Genomic DNA, 22,346 nt, shown 5'->3' with positions numbered 1-22,346 from the left:
CCTGAAATAAAACTAAACTGCGCAATGTTTGTTCTGAGACAGAACAAAAAGATCTCTGAAGATACAGTCCTCCTATACTTTAAAAGAGCACAAATATCAATATAGTAAATAGAGGTGAGCAGTCTTTACAAGTTTAACACACACACACACACACACATATATTACATATACATATTTACATTTATAAATGTGAATATGGAAGACTAAATGTGAATGCATAGCTGCAGAAATAGTCTATGGCTGTTTTTCAGTGTTGAATTGACAGCTTTTGAAGACTTTAAGGTCCTGGATTTTTCTCTGTGCAGAATGCTTTATATTTTAGACTCTTAGAGAGTTTTTTTTACTGTCCATTTAATTTTTTTCTAAATTTGTCTTGATGTTTCTTAAAAAGGAAATGTTTTCTTTTGTTTATTACTTTCCCTCTGTTTTAGTTTCCCATAATATTTTCTTTTTTCCTTTTTATTTATTTTTCTTAAGTGTACACAATTCAACTTTTGTTTTCCTTATACTCACTTTTAAAATCTCCTTTTCTGGAGTTAGTATTACTTTCATTTTAGCATTTTCATTCTCTATAATCTCTGCTCTTCCAAATTTTCTTTCCTTTTTTATTTCCTTCTAAAGATTTTCTGTACTTTCTGACCTTTTACTTCATTTTATCTATCATCCTGTGCATCCCACACACTTTATTGTGCATTTTTTCTCATGCAAATTTCAAGGCCTAACATGTCTCCCTTTGTAGTTTGTGTTATTATTTCATACTTCTCATGTATTCCTCTGTGACTGTGATGCTCACTTGCTCCTGCCATCGTTGTCACCACTGGTGTGCATGGTAGAGCCTCTCGTTCAGTGTTTTGTCTTCCTTTAGCATTTGCTTTTGTTATTTGATGCTGGGTAGCAAAATATCTCACTTTCATATGAAATTATTTTCATTCTCTTTAGCACTGCATGTAGAGAAGGGCAGGCCTTAGATCTCAGCTAGAAAATCCTAGTCTGTAGGAAAGGCATGGATAAATCCTCCCATTGTGGATGGACACTCTAGACATGCCAGAACTCTATCATCACTTCCCAACACAGAGCCCTCAAGTCAGCTCCTCACCTCTTGGCTTCAGAGTGTTACTTGTATTATTGGTTTTAGAGGGGTTGGGTGCCAAGCTATCTGGTATGGACCTGTTCAGCACATTCCCCTAAGCCTCAAGTTGTGGCTGTCTTTCTTTTATACTGAGTTTACTCCTCAGTTCACCAGGAAGAATCCTTATTGCAGAGTTGAAATACACAGTAGTATGTGTACAAGGCAGAGCCAGCAAACTTCCAGAGAAGCATCTGGGTGATTTCTACTATTCCTGTACCTCCCATAGAGTTGTCAAGCTGTTTGTGTTCTAAGCCAAAACCCCAAAATGTCTCAAACAGCCCACTATACATTTTACAAGGGTATTTAGGTTTTAGGACAAGAATAAACCTGAACTATGTTCTACTAGCAATATGCTGGGCACCACCGAGTGTTTTTACAAAGGTGCACATGCACAGGTTTTCTTCCTCGCCAAATTTACTGTGATCTTTCTGTTGACTGGGTCCTTAGAATAACCCTTTTGGGTAGAAGCATACTTAGGCCATCCCAGCTAGAATTCTTCCTTTTTCACTTCTCCATTTATGTTTTAAGAAGAAAGTCTAGACCACATGGCTCATGTGGCTTCTGTGGTGAGACCCTGTTGCATGCAAAGATTGCTGAGGTTATGTCATTCTGAGGTCATTTGAGTCAGTCCTCAGGGAAAGACACATGGTCTGGAGAGAAACTGATGAACTCAAATCTTCTATTTGTGTATTACCTCTGCTTGCAACAAAACAAAAAAAGTACCTGCAATAGTTCAAGAGGCCTTGTCTGTCAAATATGCACATGAGAAATGTTTTCCAGCTATGTCCTTAGGGATTCCACATTGAAAGTACACAGCTTCTCAAGGTAGTGCAGAACACTACTAATGTGAAATGCTGGTGTTGTACTATCACACAGAAAGTTAGTTTTGATGCCTATATTTGGTCAGAAACCATCATTACATAATGAATACTTACAAAGTTAATTGTTTTGTGCACATGAGGAATTTTTGTATTACTTCCTTATTTAATATTACTCCAAACAGAATTAATGACAAATAAAGTCGCTATAAATATAGGGGTGATGGTATCTAAGAAGTGCAGTCAGTCTAAGGGTGAAAAAACACAAAGTAATTAGATGTAGGTATTTCAAGTATTCCTTTATGCTTTATTTTGGTGGGGAGTGGCTACTGTCATGAATTTTTATTTTCATATTTTCCAGTTTTCAGATTTCTACTTCTGCTGTTCATAATCTCTGGAATCAAAATATTTATACTGTTTCAGATGTTAAAAATAATGACTGTACAGTAATACAGTATGTAGTCACGATCACTAAGATTGATAGGTTTAAACTTTGCAGATGAGAGAAAGCATCTCTATTCGGCTTGATGCCATGAATATCAAAGCTACTGTTTGGGCTCTCAATTCATGGAATTAAATTCAACTGTAAATATTTACTCACATGTCTATAATCCCAACAATGAGGTTGAGGCAGGGTTAACATGAATTATTGCATCCTGGACTATGAGACTATGCAGTGAAACTCTAACTCATCAAAGAGAGAAGAGACAGGAAGGGGAAGTGAACAGCAGGGGTCTTCACTTCCTCACTTACTCTTAGCAGTGCATAGTTTATGATGAAAAGGATGGATGGTGGCTGTCCTAAGGTATCTGTTAAGTTGCCTTTCCAAATGTATGTGATCTGAGTGTGGACCTTGATAAGGAGCCACTGACTGCACTTACAGAGTGTCCATAGATGACCAAAGTGAGAATCTAGGAAGAAGATATAGACAGTTCTTCTGGATTTATAAAACAGTGAGGACATCTTGGAAAGCTTCAGTTCTCAGAGCAGGAACAGCTAACTCCTTCTGATACACTGTGTGTTCCAGATCTCTGGTCATGCTTTGCCTCTACGGTTTTCCTCTCTCTCATCATAGATTCTTTTGCTTGCACTTTATGGGCACTGTAAATCTTGCATTAGCTGTCTTGTCCTTCTGGTTTAATTAATATTTGTTCCTGGGTAATGAGTGTTGCATATAAACATATAACACTGTGTTTGATACTTCAAAAATCTCATCTAAACAGGCTTTAAAATTTCTGAAGTTTCCCTATTTTTAAAATGTACCTTTTCTTTGTATTATAAAATTTTAAATATAATTTTATGTAATATAATATGTGTGTATTTAAAGAAGAACACCATATACAAATGCAGAAAATATACTCTAAACAAAACTCTTTGGTTTACTAATAGTCTTAATGATCTGTGTCCTGAACATGCCATACTTTTGCTGGTAGTGTGACTTTTATTAGTCTTAGCATCTCTCTGGATGGCTATATTCCTTTATAAGTATATGAAAATTTTATAAGTATATAATATATTTGTAAGTATATGTAGTCAAAGATTTACATGACAACTGCACTGACAAGTTCTCCTGCCCTTTCCTGGTAAACATTCTCCCATAAATCCTTGGAGCCATTTATCTTTATTTCAGCAATTATTTTATCCTTATATTTATTTACATAAAGCTTCACAATCAGACTGGACAGCATATAGAGAGGTTCAACATTTTCCTCCTAATAGCATGGTAAATGGAAGCTTTGTAAATATTTACTTTGGAGAACTAAGAAATATAACCAGCTAAGCAAAACTGCACAATATGTTAAGTTTAGAGAAAGCTTTTTTGTTAGTTGACACAGTGAATATTAATCATATCAATAATAAAGTAGGGGGAAGGGAAATAATTTTAGAAGTGGATCTTAAATTGGGATGATGTTATTTCAGCAACACAAACTTCATGAATGTCAATAAACATTGTTGTTAGAGATAAAAATACTAGAATTTGCATTCTTAACATTATAGTATTACATGTGTTTTCTGTTTAAAATAGTTTTGCAACTGGTAACATAGTGGTACTGATGGTAAATTTGGATTGAGGTAGAAATGGTGTATCTTAGCAGTAGAGTTCTTGCCTAGCATGCATGGCTTTCTAGGTTTGAATTTTGGTACTGAAAGAAAAGATATGGATGAAGATAGTTAAATTTATGTGCTATTCTGATGCTTAGTACCTATGTGATAAGGGGGAAAACCATCTATTCTCATCGTTATCTCAGCTTTATCATTTGAAGTATATGACAACTTTTTTCTGTAAGATTTTTATAAAGTTAAGTGACCATAACACCCAAAAACTATGACGTGTGTATACTTGTGTTACTATATCATACTATCCTGTTTAAATGCACAAATCTATAATTGGCTATAATTTTTTCTCTAAAAGCTTCTCAAATTTATTGTTTGTTGGTTGACCATGATATAAATCCAAAGTCATTGCTCCACATAGCTTCAAAGCGAGGAGAAAGTTCAATTTGATGTAGAAATTCTAACTGAGATTTAGACTTGACAAAAGAGAAGGAAACTAGGAATATGAATAAGAAGACTAGGAATATGAAGAAAAATTCTAGAAGCATAACAAAATGGAAACAAAGGAACAGTCAAAGAAGGCTTGCCAATGTGAAATATCCTCTAAATATTCCAAGTCCACATCCTTCTCAAATGTATCTGACATAATAAACTGTACATGATGGCTCTGTAATTGACATTTAATAAAACATCAACATGTTGGCAGCCAAAGTACATGGTTTGAAACTGAAAATGGACCCCCAGACAGAGTTATTAATTAACAGGCTGGCAAGCCAAGGACGGGTAAGATTCTGCACAGAACCTTACCAATTCTAAGACAGAAGTGCATTGCTTTTAATAATGCATATTCCACAACAGGTAAGGAAGGCATTCTGTCAGAACAACCTAAGACATACTCAGTCCTGTTTATGAAGTAAAAAGCAAGGAGATGTGAAGAGCTTTTGGGGCTGTCTGGCAGCAATCTGACATTGACTAAGGACAAGGAAGTGGGCTCTAGGCAGGACTCTGACATTAGACTAGAATCTGAAATTACAAAGAAGTAATTTCAGGAAGGAATCTAAATACTAGGCTAGAAAAAAGAAGTAGGCTTCAGGCAAGAAAAAGACTTTGGGCTAGGACAGCAAAGTAGGCTCAGATATTTTGTTCATCATGATAAACCCTTAGAAACAGTGAGCATGAGAGTGATTACGGAACTTTGTTTATTGCCTTGCTTGTTCTTTGAGTGTTTGTGTCTATTGTCTTGCTTGTTCCTTAACTATTTGCATCTATTGTATTGCTAGTTCCTCAACCTAGAACTGACCTTAATATTTGCATGTAATTAAAATGGTATAAAAGCAGACTGAAGGAAAAAAACACAACCAAAACAAAAACAAAAGCAAAAACAAAACAATAGTAGTCCTCTTGCTGATAAGCCATTAATGTATATAACTATATAACTTTCCAGCTCATCAGGATGCCTCTCTATATATTTTGCTTTATAATTATATTTTCTTTGCATGCTTCTTAAAAACTCTTCAGTGTTAATAAGAAGCATCTATAATAGATCACCAGGATGATGACCAAGGATTAAATATCTGTATGTTGGAGGTTTCAGTCCATGGTCAGTTGGGCATATTGCTTTGAGTACACACTAACCCCATAATTTATGGTGGAGAGAACACAGTCATTTACCTCATGGCTGAGATGCAAAGGAGAGAGAAAGTAGGAGGTCAGGGTCTTCCAGTGCCATTTCACATGACTTCAATTATTTGACTGCTTCCCCTTGGGCTCCACCTCTTAAAAGTTGCACCCCTTTCCAAAAGCATCAAAACCTTTACTCTATAGACATTTGAAGACATTCAGCATTCAAATTATAGAAACTATCTTGACAGTGGAAAAGTTATGAATCCTATCTCATTTTATACATGAATAAATCTGAACATATTGAGAATGTTTAAATGATGGTCATCAGGTTAAAAGTCGGCTGTTGGCAATAACAGGACTGCTGTCCCTTCCTGAGTGTGCTGGACTCTCTGACATGAATGTTTTCTTTGTCTCCCTATTTTTTTCTCATCGTCTTTGTAGCATGTTTTCCTCATGTTCTCATGTTCTTTTTTTCTGCCTGTTTGATTCTTCAGCTTTTTGGTGGATCTGCTCATTCTTGCTAATAGCATGAAAGATTAAGAATGTCTTGCTGAAGCTGGATTCTGAAGGCTCCATGCCAATTACAGGCATACATATCCTAGCAAGTTACCATGACAGCCAAAGAGTTTAGAAAGTCAGTTTAATGGCAAGAATTAATTACATGGGGTTGGGCAGGGGGAGGGTTATTTTTTCTGTGTCCTAACTCTTGAGTTTGAATTGAAGCTTTCTCTGAGAGAAATATCACAACTTTTGTAGGTCAGTGGTTAGCACTTCCCTTCTTTAAAGTAATTGAGACATCAAGGGGAGACTGATAAGCACAGTCGTATTTTTTTCTGTTTCCTATTTCACTTAGTTGAATTTGTGAACTTCCTTAAATCCTCTTTCCCATGACAGTTACAGGACTAAGATGTCAACATTGGTCTGAAGACAGATGATGCTTGTTCATTGCTCCTCAAACAACCTTGGAGCTAGTTTTTGTTAGGAAACAGATGTCCTAAATTCAGATTGAATAAAATACTCTACCCCAAGTAGTGTAAAATATTAGGGCTAGATAGTATAAAATCATCAACTTAGGTTTGTCTCCAAAAAAAGCACAAGGTGAAAGGAAAAGTATAAAACATTGTTTCAACTAGGAACTGAATAAGAACAAAAGTGGTGTTGATGTGTGTGGGCTCCTGGAGGCATATATATATATATATATATATATATATATATATATATATATATATAATCTGTAGCAGTCTGATGCAGTCAATAAATATAAATATATTAGGAAGCATTAGGTTGATTAAGCTTTAAAATAGGATGTGGCCTAAATAAATGCTGCAGCAATGGATGAAGCTGGAAAGTATTATACTAAGAAAAATGAAAATGATCAGGTACAGACATGGTACATATACACAGACACACAATTAATTTATTGTCATTAATTCTGTTTGAAGTGATATTAAATGAGTAAGTAATATAAAGTCATCATAAAGATAAGGATAAAGGTGTTCTCATGCCCTCAATAAGTGTAAATTATCAAAAAGTACAGCCAGCCTAAGGAAGAATAAACAAAAAGTAATTAGATGTAGGTATTTCAAGTATCTCTTTATGCTTAATTTTGGTGGGGAGGGGGGTATTGTCACGATTATTTTTATATTCGTATTCTCCAGATTTCAGATTTCTACTATATGAACACACTTCAAAATAAGTTTGCTAACAATCCTTCTCAAAATCTGACCCTCCAGCAACACAGACTTCAACACGGGGAACTTCGGGAAGATGATGCCTATATGATTGTTCATCACTGCATTTGCCCTGTACCTTAGCCAAAAGAATGAGTGATACTGCATTAATTTTGGCACAAAACAGTTTTTGAAAAGGACTATCACTGCCAACCAAGTGAATATGAGCAACATGTACAAAACAAATTATAATTAAGGAGTAAAACTGACAACAAAAAATCAGTCAACTGTGAAAAGAAACTGAAGTTTTTCAAACTGATCAAGGACTCAGACAAACAACAGTGAGAGACCATGTGTAAGATAAATGAAGGAATTGACTGTTGGCAATATCTTGCAGATTTTGCTACTATTTTTTTTAAAGAGAGCAATAAAAAAGACACACACATGCACACACACACACACACACACATACACACACATGCATACATGCCCCCCCCCACACAGAGAGAATGTTATTAGTGGCCTTTAGATGTATTAAGAAATTTTGAACTATATGGTTGATCAAGAACAAAGTAACATCATTTATTAAGTCATTGTATGTTCAAACAGCACTCTTTGTGTATATATGTATATCTTACATATGACTAACTTCTAGCTCCAGACATGAAAAATGGCTACTTGAGATTTTTAGGTTCAAGATTTTTAATTATTCAACATTATAAAAAGTAAAGTGGGGGCTGGTAAGATGGTTCAGAAGGTAAAGGTGCTTTCATAGCAAGCCTGGTGACCTGAGTTCAATCCCTGGAACCTACATAAAGATAGATAGAAAGAACTGACTTTACTAAATTGTCCTCTGAGCTCCACATACATGCATGCATGCATGGGTGTGTGAACACACACACACACACACATACCCCACATGCATATTCCACATGATATGGGGGTCAGGGAAATGACTCAGTGGATAAAGGACCCACATGCAGGATGGAGACAACTAACTCCTGAGAGTTGTTCTCTGACCAGCACACACATACATAATAAATAAATGTAGTTGTTTCATAAGCAAAACAAAGCAAAAATGACAGTGTAAATTGTGTCTCAGAGAGTTATTAACACAAGGAAACAAGTAAGCAAACAAAACCAGCAGGGGTTAAAGGTTACTCACAAGCAGATTAAGACTTCATGTGAAATAGGAATGTATTTCCAGGTCAGAAGAAAGTGTTCTAAGTTTTAAATCTTAACCTCAAGACTCAGCCATATGTAAGTAGCGCTTTACTTAAGAAACTCAGATGAAAAGAACCCAACAACAAGAGTTGATAGGTAGACTCCAGAATTACTGAGTCTGAAAGTTCTCCCTTGAGATACATAATGAAGACCGTCAGAGGCAAGGAGTATTGGCAATGGATGCAATGACACAAATATAAAACAGGGGAATGCCACCATGATAATAGGGGGCATGCACCTTGGCATTGGTAAAGCTACCTCACTCATTAGAGTGAATGCAGCTTCATGTGAGAGAAAACCCAACTCAACATGCTTTGGACAAGGAAAATTTATTGATTGTACAAGAAGTCCCAGCAAAAAGTGGACCTAGTTCAACAATTGTTAATCTACCAGTTCAATAACATCTTAGGAAGTGCAGTTAAATTTTGTTTATCTCCCTGCTCTATCTTGTTCACATCATCTCAGATCACAGCACAGCTGAAGCAATACCAGATGTCAACAACCAGTAGAAAGGATGAATGGAGAAATATTCCTCAGAAATTTCCCAACATGCATCCTCCCTCATCCACAGGGACAAAATGGGGAGTTACCCATCTACTTACAAATCTCTGGCAAAACAAAATTGTGATTGTTATGAATGGGTTACCATAACATGTATGGAGTGGTTCCCATCATTCTAAAACTGGAGAGCTAGACTAAATTAGAGTTATTAAAGCAAGGGAGGGAGTATTTGGTACCCAACCAACCATGTTGGTTCTACCATATGTTAATGATGCTGAAGATGTTAAAGACAATGTGGTTATGTTGTTGACAGACTATCAGATTTTTCTTTTAATCCAGGAATTTAGATGCTTATGCAAGATCTCACAACTTAAAATTTATTTCTATGAAACCAAAAACAGTTTAAAAAATAAACTCTGTGTGGTCAACATCTTCAGTTTAGACCAAATAAAACACATCTGCAATCCAAACCCAGCCAACAGGTCTTCAGTTTGTAACTTCTTGTTTATGTTCATTTCTTTAACTAAAACATTCTCTATTTAGAAAGGGAAGTTCACTTTAACTATGCTAGTAGTTGACATAAAAATATCTGTGACTAAATTTTTTAATAAACGTATTTTACTGGATTGTAGAACACTCCCAAAATAACAAAGTGAATAAAAATTTCAGAAGAAAGAGTAGCAAGGAAATAGAACAAGGTGCTTACATATATAATTTTAAAAAAACTGGATGTTCTAAGTTGACAAATTTAAAGAGTCAAGATGCTGCTAGTTATTTAGCAATGAATGCACTCCCCGCTCCCCCCAGTGGCTTATGATTTTGTTTTGTCCTCTCTGTTCTGTTTTGTTTTCATTACAGGGTATATAAATCCCCTCCAAATGAGGACATTTAAGACTTCAAGACATTTGAGCAGTCAATATTGTAGTAAAAATAAAGGGGGAAATCAACTAATTAGAGTTTTACAGTTTATACATTCCTTTAGCCATCTCCCTCAGAATATGGAAAGGAGACGATTTAAATTAGCACAGAGATCTTCAAAAGTGTATCTTTCTTAAACGTTTTAATCTCCTCAAAATACAGCACAAACCAGAACGTGTTAACCTCTGAGGCCTCTGAGGGTCAAGAGCGCTTATATGTTTCCATCTGAAACATCGAGGCTTCCATTCTGACCATCTGATCATCGACCCTGGCTTAGCTGTTGCTTCAGACTTTTGCATTTGGTTCCCTTAAAGAAAAAAAAAAAACCTCTCAGATGATCAGAGCATCTGAAAAAATTAGCTAAGTAGATAAATAGATGTAAGGTGATGCTAATAAAAAAAAAAACTAAAAGAATTCCACAAAACGTTACTTTCTAGTGTATAAACTATGTAATACATCAGCAATGGAGAATTAGAAGCAGCAGAAGGTCAGGATGGAAGGTGAGAATCTCACTCTGCAATTCAAATGCTGGTGCAGATAATTGGCAGAATAAGAACAGGGGCTGGGAGGGGGGAGTCATGGGCATAGAGAAGTAGTCCATAGCAAGTAGCCTACCCAGAGGATGAGTTGCAGAGAGTTATGGATGTTGGGAGATTGACTGGGATGCTGCATTTATTCCCACTATCCTTGTGCACTATTATGAAAAATGAGGAACTGGGGGGTCACCATGACTTTGTAGCAGAGATGTTTTTCAGTCTCCTTTATTTAGGTTATGGGGAAAACTCAGAGTCAAGACACTCATGCCAGTCCCTGCCCCACTGTAAGCACCTTAAGTGACATGGTTGGGGCTTTTCTCCTTGGCAATAATGGTGAAAAAAAAAAGAGAGAAAATTATAATTTCATTATAGATATCTTATGTAGGCACAGAAGTGGGGTTACTCTAAAATTAGTAAAGGAAGTGCTTTTGTGTTGCTAGGATAAAATGGAAAATAAGTCAGTCAGGAGAAGTGGCATGTTTTTTGCACCTTAGCCAAGCTTACTTCCTTTGTGGGATTACTGCCCACCTCTCCACTTAAGTGTTAACCCGCTTCCCAGGGCCAATTCACACTCCAAATACCCTGTCAATGGACTTCTGCCTCACCAGATCCATTCATGTTGACACCACAGTGTTTTCTCATTAGTGTCACACACTTTGGCACAAATAACATTTGAGGAGCTAGGTACACCAGACACGTGCGACCTATTTGCTCACTGCAACTATGAGACATCTTGACAAAAGGAACGTTGGCCCTTCCTGTTCTATATACAACAGAGAGCTAGACATGAGGAACTATGCATGAGCAGATGGATTCTGCCATTTACTTAAGAGGACTTGACTTTTATCCCAGCTTTCCTTTGTGTATCTGCTTTTCATATTCTGCCTCTTTCAAAATTAACAATAATTTCATAAATAATTTTATATCCTCTAGAAAGAGCATCCAGAAACAATTCTTTGGAAGACATTTGCCTTATATAATAGTTATATTAATTATTTTTCAGCATTTATAGCAGCACCTGACCGATACAGATGCAGATACTCACAGACAGTCATCCAAGTGAGCGAGGGACTGCAATGGAAGAGCTAGGGGGAAGACTGAAGGAGCTGAGGGGGATTGCCTGAGAGGGATATACCCCATAAGAAGAACAATATTAACTAACTGGACCACCCAGAGCTTCCAGGACCTAAACCAACAACCAAAGAGTATACATAGAGGGAGTATATATATATCCTTCAGACAAATACATATGTAGCAGAGGATGGCCTTATCTCACATCAATGGGAAGGGAGGGAGGCTTGTTGCCCCAGCATAGGGGGATGCTAGAGGGGTGAGGTGGGAGTTGCTAAATGGATAGAGGAGCACCCTCATAGTGGCAAAGGGTAGGAATGGGGGGATAGCATGGGAGGATTGTGGAGGGGTAACCAGGAAGGGGAATATCATTTGAAGTGTAAATTAATAAAATGATTAATAAAAACATTTATAAAAGAACTATTTTTTTTCAGTAAAGATTCAGTAGCCACAGAAAATCAGTACAGAAGGAGGCCTTGTCTTTCTTGATTCCCCAGAACAAATGTGCTATGATGAATTTAGGTTAACCTAGGGATCATTGACAAAGAAACTATGGAGTAGAGCCAGTTGGTAGAAAATCACCAGCGAGCATCTGATACTTACAAGGAAACAGGAATTGGTGGTGGTGGGAAGTTTGGCTTTGTGATTAGCTAGTAAAAAGATAAAAAGGGAAAATCAGCTTGGAGTAGTTGCTTCAAAAACAAGTATGCATGCTGAAAATGGTTAACTAATTTTCAGGGACAGAGACCTTATAAACTCACCCAGGAGAATATTTCTATACCCATGAATTTGACCCTTTCAGTTAGTTCTGAGCCTATAATCCAGACATGACCACAGTAGACTTTATTTTGTGCATCCACACAAATAACATGTTAAAGACCTGGTGTGATGATTAGGTTTGGGGCATTCACACCTTGGGGGCAGAATTCTCAGAATCGTATCCATGTCCTTAAGTGGAAAGACACAAAGAGATGCTTGTATCTCTCTTTTTTCTAATCTTTCTCCCCTCCCATTCTTTTTTCCCCTTGTTCCCTCAATTATAAAACCATGAAGCAGCCCTCATCAGACACAGAACACACAACTCCTCAATCTTAAAATTCCCAGTCTCAAGAGTGGGCAGAAATCAATGCTGTCTCATCTATATAATCTACACATGCTGTTTTGCTGCATCACCCTAGACAAAAAATATATAATATACAGGGTGTACTGGCTGGTATTTGCTAACTTAATACAAACCTAGATGTATCTGGGAAGGGAAAATATCAATTAAGAAGATGCCTCTACAGGACTGAAATGTAGGCAGGTCTGTGGAATATCATCCTGATCTATGATTGATGTGGAAAGACCAGCCCACTATGGGCGGGGTCAGCCTGGGCAGGTAGTCCTGAGTTGTATAAGAAATTGGGCTAAGCAAACCAAGAAAAGCAATTCAGTTAGCAATACTCCTCCTTGGCTTCTGCTCCCATGCCTGTCCTGGCTTCCCTCAGTGATGGACTTATAAGATATAAGCTGAAATAAACTGTTTCCTCTTCAAGTTGATGCTGGTCACAATGTTTTAACTCAACAACAGAAACAACTAAGACATGAATATTCTATATTATCAACTTCTAGCTCTAGGTTCTTAATTTAGTGGCTAAGTTCAGAGGTAAAATTGTAGAGGGATATTCCCACATTTAGCATTTTAAAGAAGACTTGTGGAAGAGTTTGTGTTTTATGTTAATATGCACACAAATCTCGACACTCTTCCAAGTCAGTAACTGAGCAGTGAGCATAGTGGGCTATGTCTTTTGGTAGCATTTCCTTGAGGTTGGACTGGATGGAAGAGAAGTTGCTAACTCACAACATCAGGTGGAGGCTCCTGCTCTTCAGTGGGCAGATCAGACACATGGAGCCTTTTCATCTGACTCATCTAAAATAAAGAAATCAAAATTTACAACGAAACCATTAAGTGCCTAAATACAGCTTAACATCCTGAAAGAAGTAAGACAGGCAAGATCCTAGTAGCAAAGCTAGACCATTTTATAGGATGATTTCCCTAAGCATCCCAGGATAACTTCCATTACAAACATCACCACTGATGCTGTCCTATCAACCTACTAAAGCTGAAAGCCCTAAACATGTAAGACATGGCAAGGACTGTGTCATACATGTTACATATTACATGCTTAAACATACAAATATATGCATCACTTTATATAGAGAGAAATTTATCAGAAGAATAAACTTAGAGTCAAACTGGATAGAATGGGGGGGGGTAGAGAGTTAAAAGAGAGGAGAGGGGGAAAGGGAGAGCTGAGAGAGGGAAGGAGAGAACCTGTAACATATCCCCTTTTATTCTCTTTGTATTTCATGAGCTCTTTTTACAAGGAATCCTAGGGATTTTCCCCTAGGATTCCCTTTGTGTTAACAAAACACTAGGGAAGATTGTCAATGTGGGTGTGCAGAGCTCACAATTCTCACTATTTTTTGATGTGTGATTTATTTCTAGGCACTGCTATGCACAACTGACAGACATAAGGTCATAATGTAAGAAGGGTAGAAATGATGGACTCAGGCCAAACTAGAATTCACCTCCTGTGTTTGAACATCCTTCACTTTTTGGGGTCTACACTTCTGCTTGTGTAGCTTAGCATCCTTGGTGGGTGATAGCCTGTAAGAGAAAACATATTCTGTGAACTGGACACTACCTTAAGCATGCCAGGGAGATCCAACAGAGGATGGACAACTTCCTTTGTCCACTATGCTATGCTCTGCTATCAGGGTTCCTTCTGCTCTCAGATCATCCCTCAGCCTTTAGTTGCAAATTAGGCACCATTACTATCCTGCAATTTATAACCTCGACTAGACATTTTTCTTTTGTTTCTCAGCAGAACCCTGATCACTAATAATGATGGTGTTAAGTCAACCTTTGTTTAAATAATGACATTTAATTAGTCCTAATTCAGCAAGTATTTACCTAAGAGTTATTTTGTATGAATAAATTCCACCAAAGCAAGTCAGTCTTGGAAAGTGATGAAAAAAAGAACTCATTGTGTTAAGATGGAGTTTGCAAAAGAAAGGATCTGCATAGCAATGAAGCCTCTGCTTCTCACTTTGGAAAAAAGCAAAGGGCTTTATTAACCTCTCTCTTTCCCCCACACTCACTGAAAGTGATTTCCATACCCTTAGGAGACACAGAAATTACATTCATGCAGAAAGTGCAAATATTGCAGCTTACTCAAAGAGAATCCTCTGCACAATGTCTACTAGACAAATGTCAATAAATAAATGTGTTCTCTTCTTATAATAAAATGCAAAAATATTTAGCAATGAGGGCTAATGCCAACTCTTGTCATTAATTACAAAAAGGATGCATATTTTGCTGTGAAACATTGCCTGGTAAAGGGGACTTCTAATCTCTGCTCTGAAAACCAAAGCAAAGCAAAGCAAAGCAAAGCAAAGCAAAGCAAAGCAAAGCAAAGCAAAGCAAAGCAAAAAAACAACAACAAATACAAGAACCCCTCCACCCCAAATATGATGTATGGTTTTCTTAATATTTGAAATAAAATAAAATCTGAAGGATTAAGTCATAGACTCCGAAGTCAAATGAAGTAGATAACAGAGGGTCCCTAAAGCACGTGAAGGCTTACCTCTGAACTCTCCGCTGCTGCTTTCTTCTGGCACTTTGGTGTTGGATCACTATAGCAACCACCACAAATATGACTGCTAGGGGAAAAAGCACGCCAACCACTATGGAGAAGTCTATAACAGAAAGCACAGGAACCCTGGTGAGGACACAGGATCTTACCTCTCTCTAGTCTGTCTCTTTTTTTCCTTTATTTCTTCCTCAATTTCTTCCTTCTTTCCACCCCTCCCTTCCTCTATCATTCCCATCCTGCTTTTCTTTCTCCCTCTCTTCTATCCTCTGTCTTTCTCTCTTTCCCTTTCTTCTTTGCTTTTTTTTTTTTTTTTTTTACCCAGAAAGAATCCAGTCATTTAGCCCAGGACAGCCTTATACAGATTATATATCTCAGGTTAGTCTCAAACTTGCTGGGATCCTCATGCCTCCAGCTCCCATGTAACAGAATTATAATGGAATGCCTTTGAACCTGCCCTGACATTTCTATTTGTCACAAAATTTATACAGCTTTTGCCAAATGAACCTGTCTCCCTGGAAAATTTCTCACAACTACTAATATAATGGTTAACCTTCACTGTCATAGTGTCAGTGGAATGGGAAGAGGGAAGACCCACATGAACATTGGCTGGCCCAGGCTCAGTTGAAGAGGGAATGAGCAGAAAAACCTTTGGACACTGCATTTTTTTCTCTCTGCTTCTTGACTGACTGTAGGTGTCATGTGACCTGCTACCTCGTTCTCCCAGTCTTCCCCACCATGATGGATTGTAAACTGTAAGGTAAAACAAGCCCCCCCCCCTCCTTAAGAAACTTAACCAATTATTTTGTCAAAGAAACAAGAAAACTAACAGAATTGGTAAAATGAAAATAGTGTTGATGATAACTGAAGTGCTGGTGTTTAATAAAGAACAAGTAAAACAGAAATCCATGAACACCTTCCAGAGAAGGTAGGCTGAATGTCTTTTTCCTGGGAGGTTTTGGAAGAGAAGAAGGGTGCCTGCAGTAGTAGGAGGGTGAAGGCTGGAGCCTACATGAGGATATAAACTAAGGAGAATGACAGAGCAGGAACAAAACACACTTTAAATCCAGCCTTCGAATGAAAATGAAAGAAATTAAATTCTTGAGATAGCCTTGCTCCCAGTGACAAATAAAGAGCCAAGGCATGAGCAAAAAACTGATGGAGACAGTTCCTGTTTCATATTTGTTCTTTACCCTCCAGCCTAAACAATAAATTCAACCTGGATACGTTGCCATCTCATGTGTCCATTTCTTTTAATACTCATCTGAAACCATCAGGGACCAGAAAGTACACACATCTAAAGAACAGAGTAGGCACTCCTCTTAGTGTGTAGATTAGCAATCCAGTCACAAGAGTAACAGTTTTAAAAATGCAAGAAAAGCTTACACGTGTGATGGCATAGCACACAGGTGGAGGTAGACACTCCAGAAACCAGAATTCAAGATAAGAGAATGGTGTTCATTCAAATATGTAATTCTCTTTAACTTCCATAAAATTATTGTTCAGTAAAGTCAAAGGAAAATAAAACTGGCATCTCTGCTAGATACAACTAAGCTTCGGAATGGTGGTATGAATGGATGCATTTGAGCTAACATTAGAATAATACGTATTTTAAGAACACAGAGGACCTGAATGGGATGCTTACAAACACTGCAAATCAGAGAGAACAAAGTTGTGTCTTGGGGGAAAAAAACAGAGAGTAAATGTATAGTTTAAGGTATAAATAATTAAACAGCAATACTAGCTTCTTCTATTGCTAATAATGGTGGTCTTGATAAGCATACATCATGAAGCTTTACAAAACAAAAAATGTTCTCAATCTGTGAAAGTACTAAAACATAGGAAAATTTTCTTTGTAGGCATCAATGAGGGAGTAAGCATTTAGACAAACACAAAGGAAAGAGAGTCAGTTTTCTTTAATGGTGTGATACCTAGAAGGTCAGCACACGCTAGGGCAGGCCCTACCTCCAGTCACAGGATGGACTAGATGGCAAAGAAGAGAAGAAGACAATGCCTGGAAATTGGGTTGGGAGGGAAGGAAGGGTAGGGAAGGTGAAGCTGGGAGGGGTTGGGAGAGATGATAAATACAATCAAAATACAATGTGTGGAATTTTCACCACATTAATATAAACACAATTTAAAGAAAAAACAAAGAGAAAAATGATTTGGGAAAACAGGTTCAGTTGTAGCTTGGTGGGAGAATGCTTGCCTAGCTTGCACAAGGTCCTGGGTGCAATCTCTAAGACTGACAGCAAAAAAATGAAAAGGAAGAAGAGAAGGAGGAAGAGAGGAGGAGTGGTTTAGAATCATACTAAAGCAGAGAGGGCAAATTAATAAGGGAAACCTAGAGGAACTGTGCTTTGAATGACAATTTGGTCTCAATATAGGTTTATTGACTATAAATGCACCACTCTACAGTAGGGGGGCAGGGACATAAGAGAACCTTTGCACATTGTACTCAATGTTGCTATGGATCCACAACTACTCTAAAACCAAAATCTAGTCAAGCAAATGAAGAGAAGTGGAAAATTTTAGGATAACTAATAAAAGAATAAAAAATGCATAACCTCCAAATTAATAAAAGATTAGTTACTAAAATGGCCAGTTGGTTTATACCACAAAATGAAATAAGAAAGACTAAAAAAGAAGCTTAGATGAGGCAAAACACATAGAAACTACACAAAAATAATTGAGGATTTGTGTCCCAGCATATTAGTAATATGTTCTCCAGCTTAACTTTGAAAAGTAAAGCTAAACCCAATGGTGTATGAGATAGTAATGATTTTAATACTGTATACTTTTTTAAAAGGATGCAAGTTTCAAGAAGACTCAGGAAGGATGAATATAAATGTGAAGATGTTGTAGTGACACAAACACATGTAAGATTATGTCTCAGCCATCTTGTCCTCGGGGAATTGTAGACTTTGAAATGTGTGAAGCAATAGAAATGGACAGTGCAAGTTCCCAATGATGACCGTACACATTTATTGAGAACACATAACCACTCTAAATGTGTATACATTAGATAATAATATCTTGGTTTCTAATCAGGTAGTTCCTGACAGTACCAAGATGTAATATAAAAAAAAATCAGTCTAAGGTTTATTTTATTATTTTATTTATGAATGAGAGTTTAATTGCATGTATACATGGGCATCATGTGAATGGAGTGTCTGAAGAGGCCGGGAGAGCTTGACAGATCCCCTAGAACTGGAGTTACTGATGGTTGTGAGCTGTCAAGTGAGTGCTGAGAATCAAAGCCAACATCCTTCGTAAAAACAGCAAGTGCTCTGAACTGCTGAACCATATCACCAACCCCCAAATACACCTTTAGAACAGTTGGTTTTAAGAGTTCTACACAGCAACTGGTATAACAAAGAAAATAGACTATTAGTTGGGATTATATGCAAGCAATGGTACTGATCAACCTGAACATTGATAGGCACAGGAGGGGACAGTGCAGAGCCCATTCTAATACCTTTTCCTGTTCATACACAGAACATCTACACATATGATTGCATGCTAAGCCATAAAGTAATCTTCAATAAATTTTACTATATGCTCCATATAATATGTTCTCTGATTATCATGTGATCATTCTTTATATTAACTAAATAATAACTAGAAAAATCAGCATTTTGTTGGGTGTTAGGAAGTAGGCAGTGAACATAGTGCCATGGAGGTGAGACTGTTCATGACTTCATGTAGTTCAGCTCAGGTCAGCAGAGGTGGTTGAAGCTTGAGAATAATAAGGAGCTATTTCCTTCTAGAGACCAATTTTGCCATTATGGTATATACTAACGTCTTGGCTGCATTACAGCTAGATCACAAAGACTTAGGCCTTGGAATGTGATCCCTTGACAGAAGTGCCAGGTTGCTGGATTAGAATTCCTCCACAGTAGACTTCTTCTACTGAGAAAAGTCCAAGAAAACATGGCAAGTGTTTTATGACCTTCTTTCAAAAAAAAAAAAAAAAAAAAAAAAAAAAAAAAAAAAAAAAAAAAAAAAAAAACCAAACCAAACAAAACAAAACAAAACAAAAAACCATGAAATTGTTATTGTTTTTGGTATGTGGTTTGGTGACCCTCCCAAGTGCAGAGATAGGAGTGAGTGAGTTTACTTCAGATTATTCATTACAGTTGGCTCTTGTTATTTGTTTATATGCCTCTATGAAAAGCATGTTATCACCACATGAAGCTTGTCCTTATGATTGATTGTAGCTCAAACTCAAGAGAACATAACTCATGTGACTTTTCTTAACCTCAGAGGATAAATTGTCTGATGCACTGAATAAATTTGGCCATTGCATAAGAAAAAGAGGGATGTAGACGGTAGTTAGATGCTGATGGGGAGAGTCAGAGGGATACTAAGATATGTTGTAGTCAGCTACAAATGAGCTCTGGTATATTACACACTAGGGATAATATAGAAAGAATTTCACTGTTCAGCTGAAAATCTGGCAAAGGGATTTATTGGCACCTGTTACCATACAGAAATGTTGAATGTTCTTCAATGTACTTTATCTGATAATGTTTATATACAGTATGTTGACTTTTTTGCACATATAATATGGCTCATTTGATGTGTATAAGAAGTTAGTTTTACTTCTGCTTTTAGAGTCTGTTAGCAAGTCACTGGGTAGTGAAGTTGAAACATGGCAAACATGTTTATAGAAACTAAAGTCTGTTCGGGGACTTTTGCTAGGATAAGAGTCAGATTAAAAGCAGTGATTTGAATATCATATATCCAACTAACTGTTTAAAAGCTGTACATCAAACTGAAAAAATAATTATATATTTGCGTTCCTAATTAGTGGACATAAAATGATTCATTAAAAAAATTCATGCACCATGACTTCACAAACTTCACTGAATAAATCTGAAATATTTCAAGAGAAATCAGGAAATGTAACAGTAAAAAGAATGTTAAATGTTTGAAGAAGCAAATGTGTTTAAACTGACTTCAAAGTTATATAATGCAAAATGTAGCAAAATATCACATGGTGTCTCATACCTAAGTAGAAATACTTAGTGACATAAATAAATGCTTTTTAATATATTTTAGATAGTTGAGTGAAGACAGTCTTTCTGAACAATTTCTCATAGGCTTAGCAAATTTTACTGTCCTAAACTGCTTATTAGGTATGAATTTTACCACAAGCATCGTGGACATTAATGGTGGCAATGGGTCCCAAGAGTGCTGTCTCTTCTCCATGCTAAACAATAATCTCCACCCACTGGAGGGTAGAGCTTGAGGTCTTTTTCCAAGGCCATAAATCTAGAAGCCTATGTATACCAGCCCAACATATCTCTGTGCTTGTGAACTGGTTTTGGTGATCCACTGGGTGTCATATTTCTTCTGGGCTTTATGGAATGGACCAATGAGGATAGTAACAAATTTGTATGTAGAATCTTCACCAACCCAGTAAGATTAAACACCTCCCATAGGTTAATAAGTACATAAAAAGAAAGGTTTCAGGAAGAGCAAAGTCATGGTATAAGGTTATTTTAGTAAAAATCAGAATCATCAAAGAGTTTTCTAATTAAATAGTTTATTCTGTTCTGAATGTACCATACCCTACAACCCCATTCTAATAATGATAAACTGAAAATAATAATATATTGGATAATAATATCATATAACCTTACAAAGTAATGGAGTTTAGAATCTTCATGGAGATAGAAAGTAAAGAAATTTGGAAAAACAGAAAGAGTAAGTTGAAAAAAAAATAGAAAGAGAAAGTTGAAATCTAAACATTAAAATTAAAAGTTATTCTTGTGTTTGAAACTCCTAAAAAGCAATTGAACTTGGGACAAATAGTTCATTCAGGCCTGTTTCTAACCATGTCTCCATTCTCATCCTCTATGAACATAGAATAATATTGGTTCATGAACCCCGGGACAAAGCTCCAGGAATCACACTGGGGCTTAATACACGAGTAACCAAAGCTGGTCTTATCTGGCTCCAGACAACTAACTGGATTCCTGCAGAGAAAGGAGTTGAAGGAGGGCACTCAAGAGAAGAAGAATAGGAGGAGGAGGAAGAGGAGGAGGAAGAGGAGGAGGAGGAGGAGGAAGAATAAGAGGAAGAGGAAGAGGAAGAGGAAGAGGAAGAAGAAGATTCATAGAACTCTCTCCTCTGTGTGGAATATTCTTCATGATGGATGGCAAGTGGGAGCCAAAGTTTCCAGTCAGGCTCATTTCCTCTTTTATGACCTAGTGGGAGACCTGTTTCCTACTCACAGCCTTATCTTCTACCCAAAGATGTGTCAGTAAGAACATCAACAATCCAAAATGCAAGGAAAAGCCATGCTGGCCAGTTTCAGTCATCCTGCCTTGTTCTAAAGAAGATGACACATCCCAAAGAAGAGTCCAATGAAATGTAGGCAGCATGTGACTGACTAGGACAGCCCACCTGTAGGTACCATGTGAGTGAACAGGATAACCCACCTGTAGGTAGTATGTGAATGAGCAGAAAAGCACACTTCAAAATACAAGAAAATAACTCAGAGAACAGAACCCAGAACTGCCATCATAATACAAGTAGTATTCTCAGGAATCCCGTGAGTTAATATTAGCTAATATCTTGTCTACTGTGGAAGTGGAAAAAAAAACAGAAAGCAAAAGAATGTGATATATTAAAGTAGTTTTACAAACGACGAGTTTGAAAATAGCCTTCTGTTTGAAGATTGGCAATGCAAGGGTATTGAAAATCTGATTTGAATGTTACAAAAGAGATCTTGGGGATGGATTGCACACCATAACCATAGTGGATGACTCCAGGAAGACAGCATGATCCAGACACAAATGAACTCAATGAGAATGTAACAGCATGCACAAGACCTGAATAAATCCACAAGAGACAAAATCCCAGCAGAGATAAGAGAAAATAAACACAATGTCCCACTCCTAACCAAGAAGCTATTTGTAATTGACACTTGCTAGGAAAAGGAAGTCAGTTTTCTCAAATGGAGTCTCACTGGGTATGTTAATTGCACTCCAGGACAGACCTCCATGTTCAGTTGGTCAACACAAGATAGAGTCCATGTGTTTCTGTGAAGTTTTGTATTACTTCTGTTTTGCTCTATTCTTTAGTTTTGATTTTTGAGAAAGAAGAGAGAGAGAGAGAGAGAGAGAGAGAGAGAGAGAGAGAGAGAGAGAGAGAGA

General features: G+C 37.1%; 1 protein-coding gene across 4 annotated transcripts in view; it reads right to left on the bottom strand.

Moving 5' to 3' along the window:
* Window positions 1-7,856: 7,856 nt before the first annotated feature.
* Window positions 7,857-22,346, bottom strand: part of Adam28 (ADAM metallopeptidase domain 28) — a 53,357-nt gene continuing 38,867 nt past the window's right edge. Inside the window, exons 19-23 of one of the 4 annotated variants that reach the window (XM_076930796.1) lie at window positions 15,175-15,286; window positions 14,117-14,195; window positions 13,386-13,454; window positions 12,149-12,195; window positions 7,857-8,103 (exon numbers count right to left, since the gene is read on the bottom strand). In XM_076930796.1, the coding sequence (XP_076786911.1) occupies window positions 8,046-8,103; window positions 12,149-12,195; window positions 13,386-13,454; window positions 14,117-14,195; window positions 15,175-15,286 (365 nt within the window). In that variant the 3' untranslated portion in view covers window positions 7,857-8,045. Of the gene's footprint in view, window positions 8,104-8,831; window positions 10,246-10,337; window positions 11,238-12,148; window positions 12,196-13,385; window positions 13,455-14,116; window positions 14,196-15,174; window positions 15,287-22,346 lie in introns of those variants that run through there. The other 3 variants (XM_034499267.2, XM_076930797.1, XR_013109292.1) reach the window with 3 other exon arrangements.

The sequence above is a fragment of the Arvicanthis niloticus genome, chromosome 3 (genome assembly GCF_011762505.2).
Source record: "Arvicanthis niloticus isolate mArvNil1 chromosome 3, mArvNil1.pat.X, whole genome shotgun sequence".
In the NCBI taxonomy this organism is placed as follows: Eukaryota; Metazoa; Chordata; class Mammalia; order Rodentia; family Muridae; genus Arvicanthis; species Arvicanthis niloticus.
Note: the sequence above shows the minus strand (reverse complement) of the source record. Positions and strands in the feature narration are given on the sequence as shown.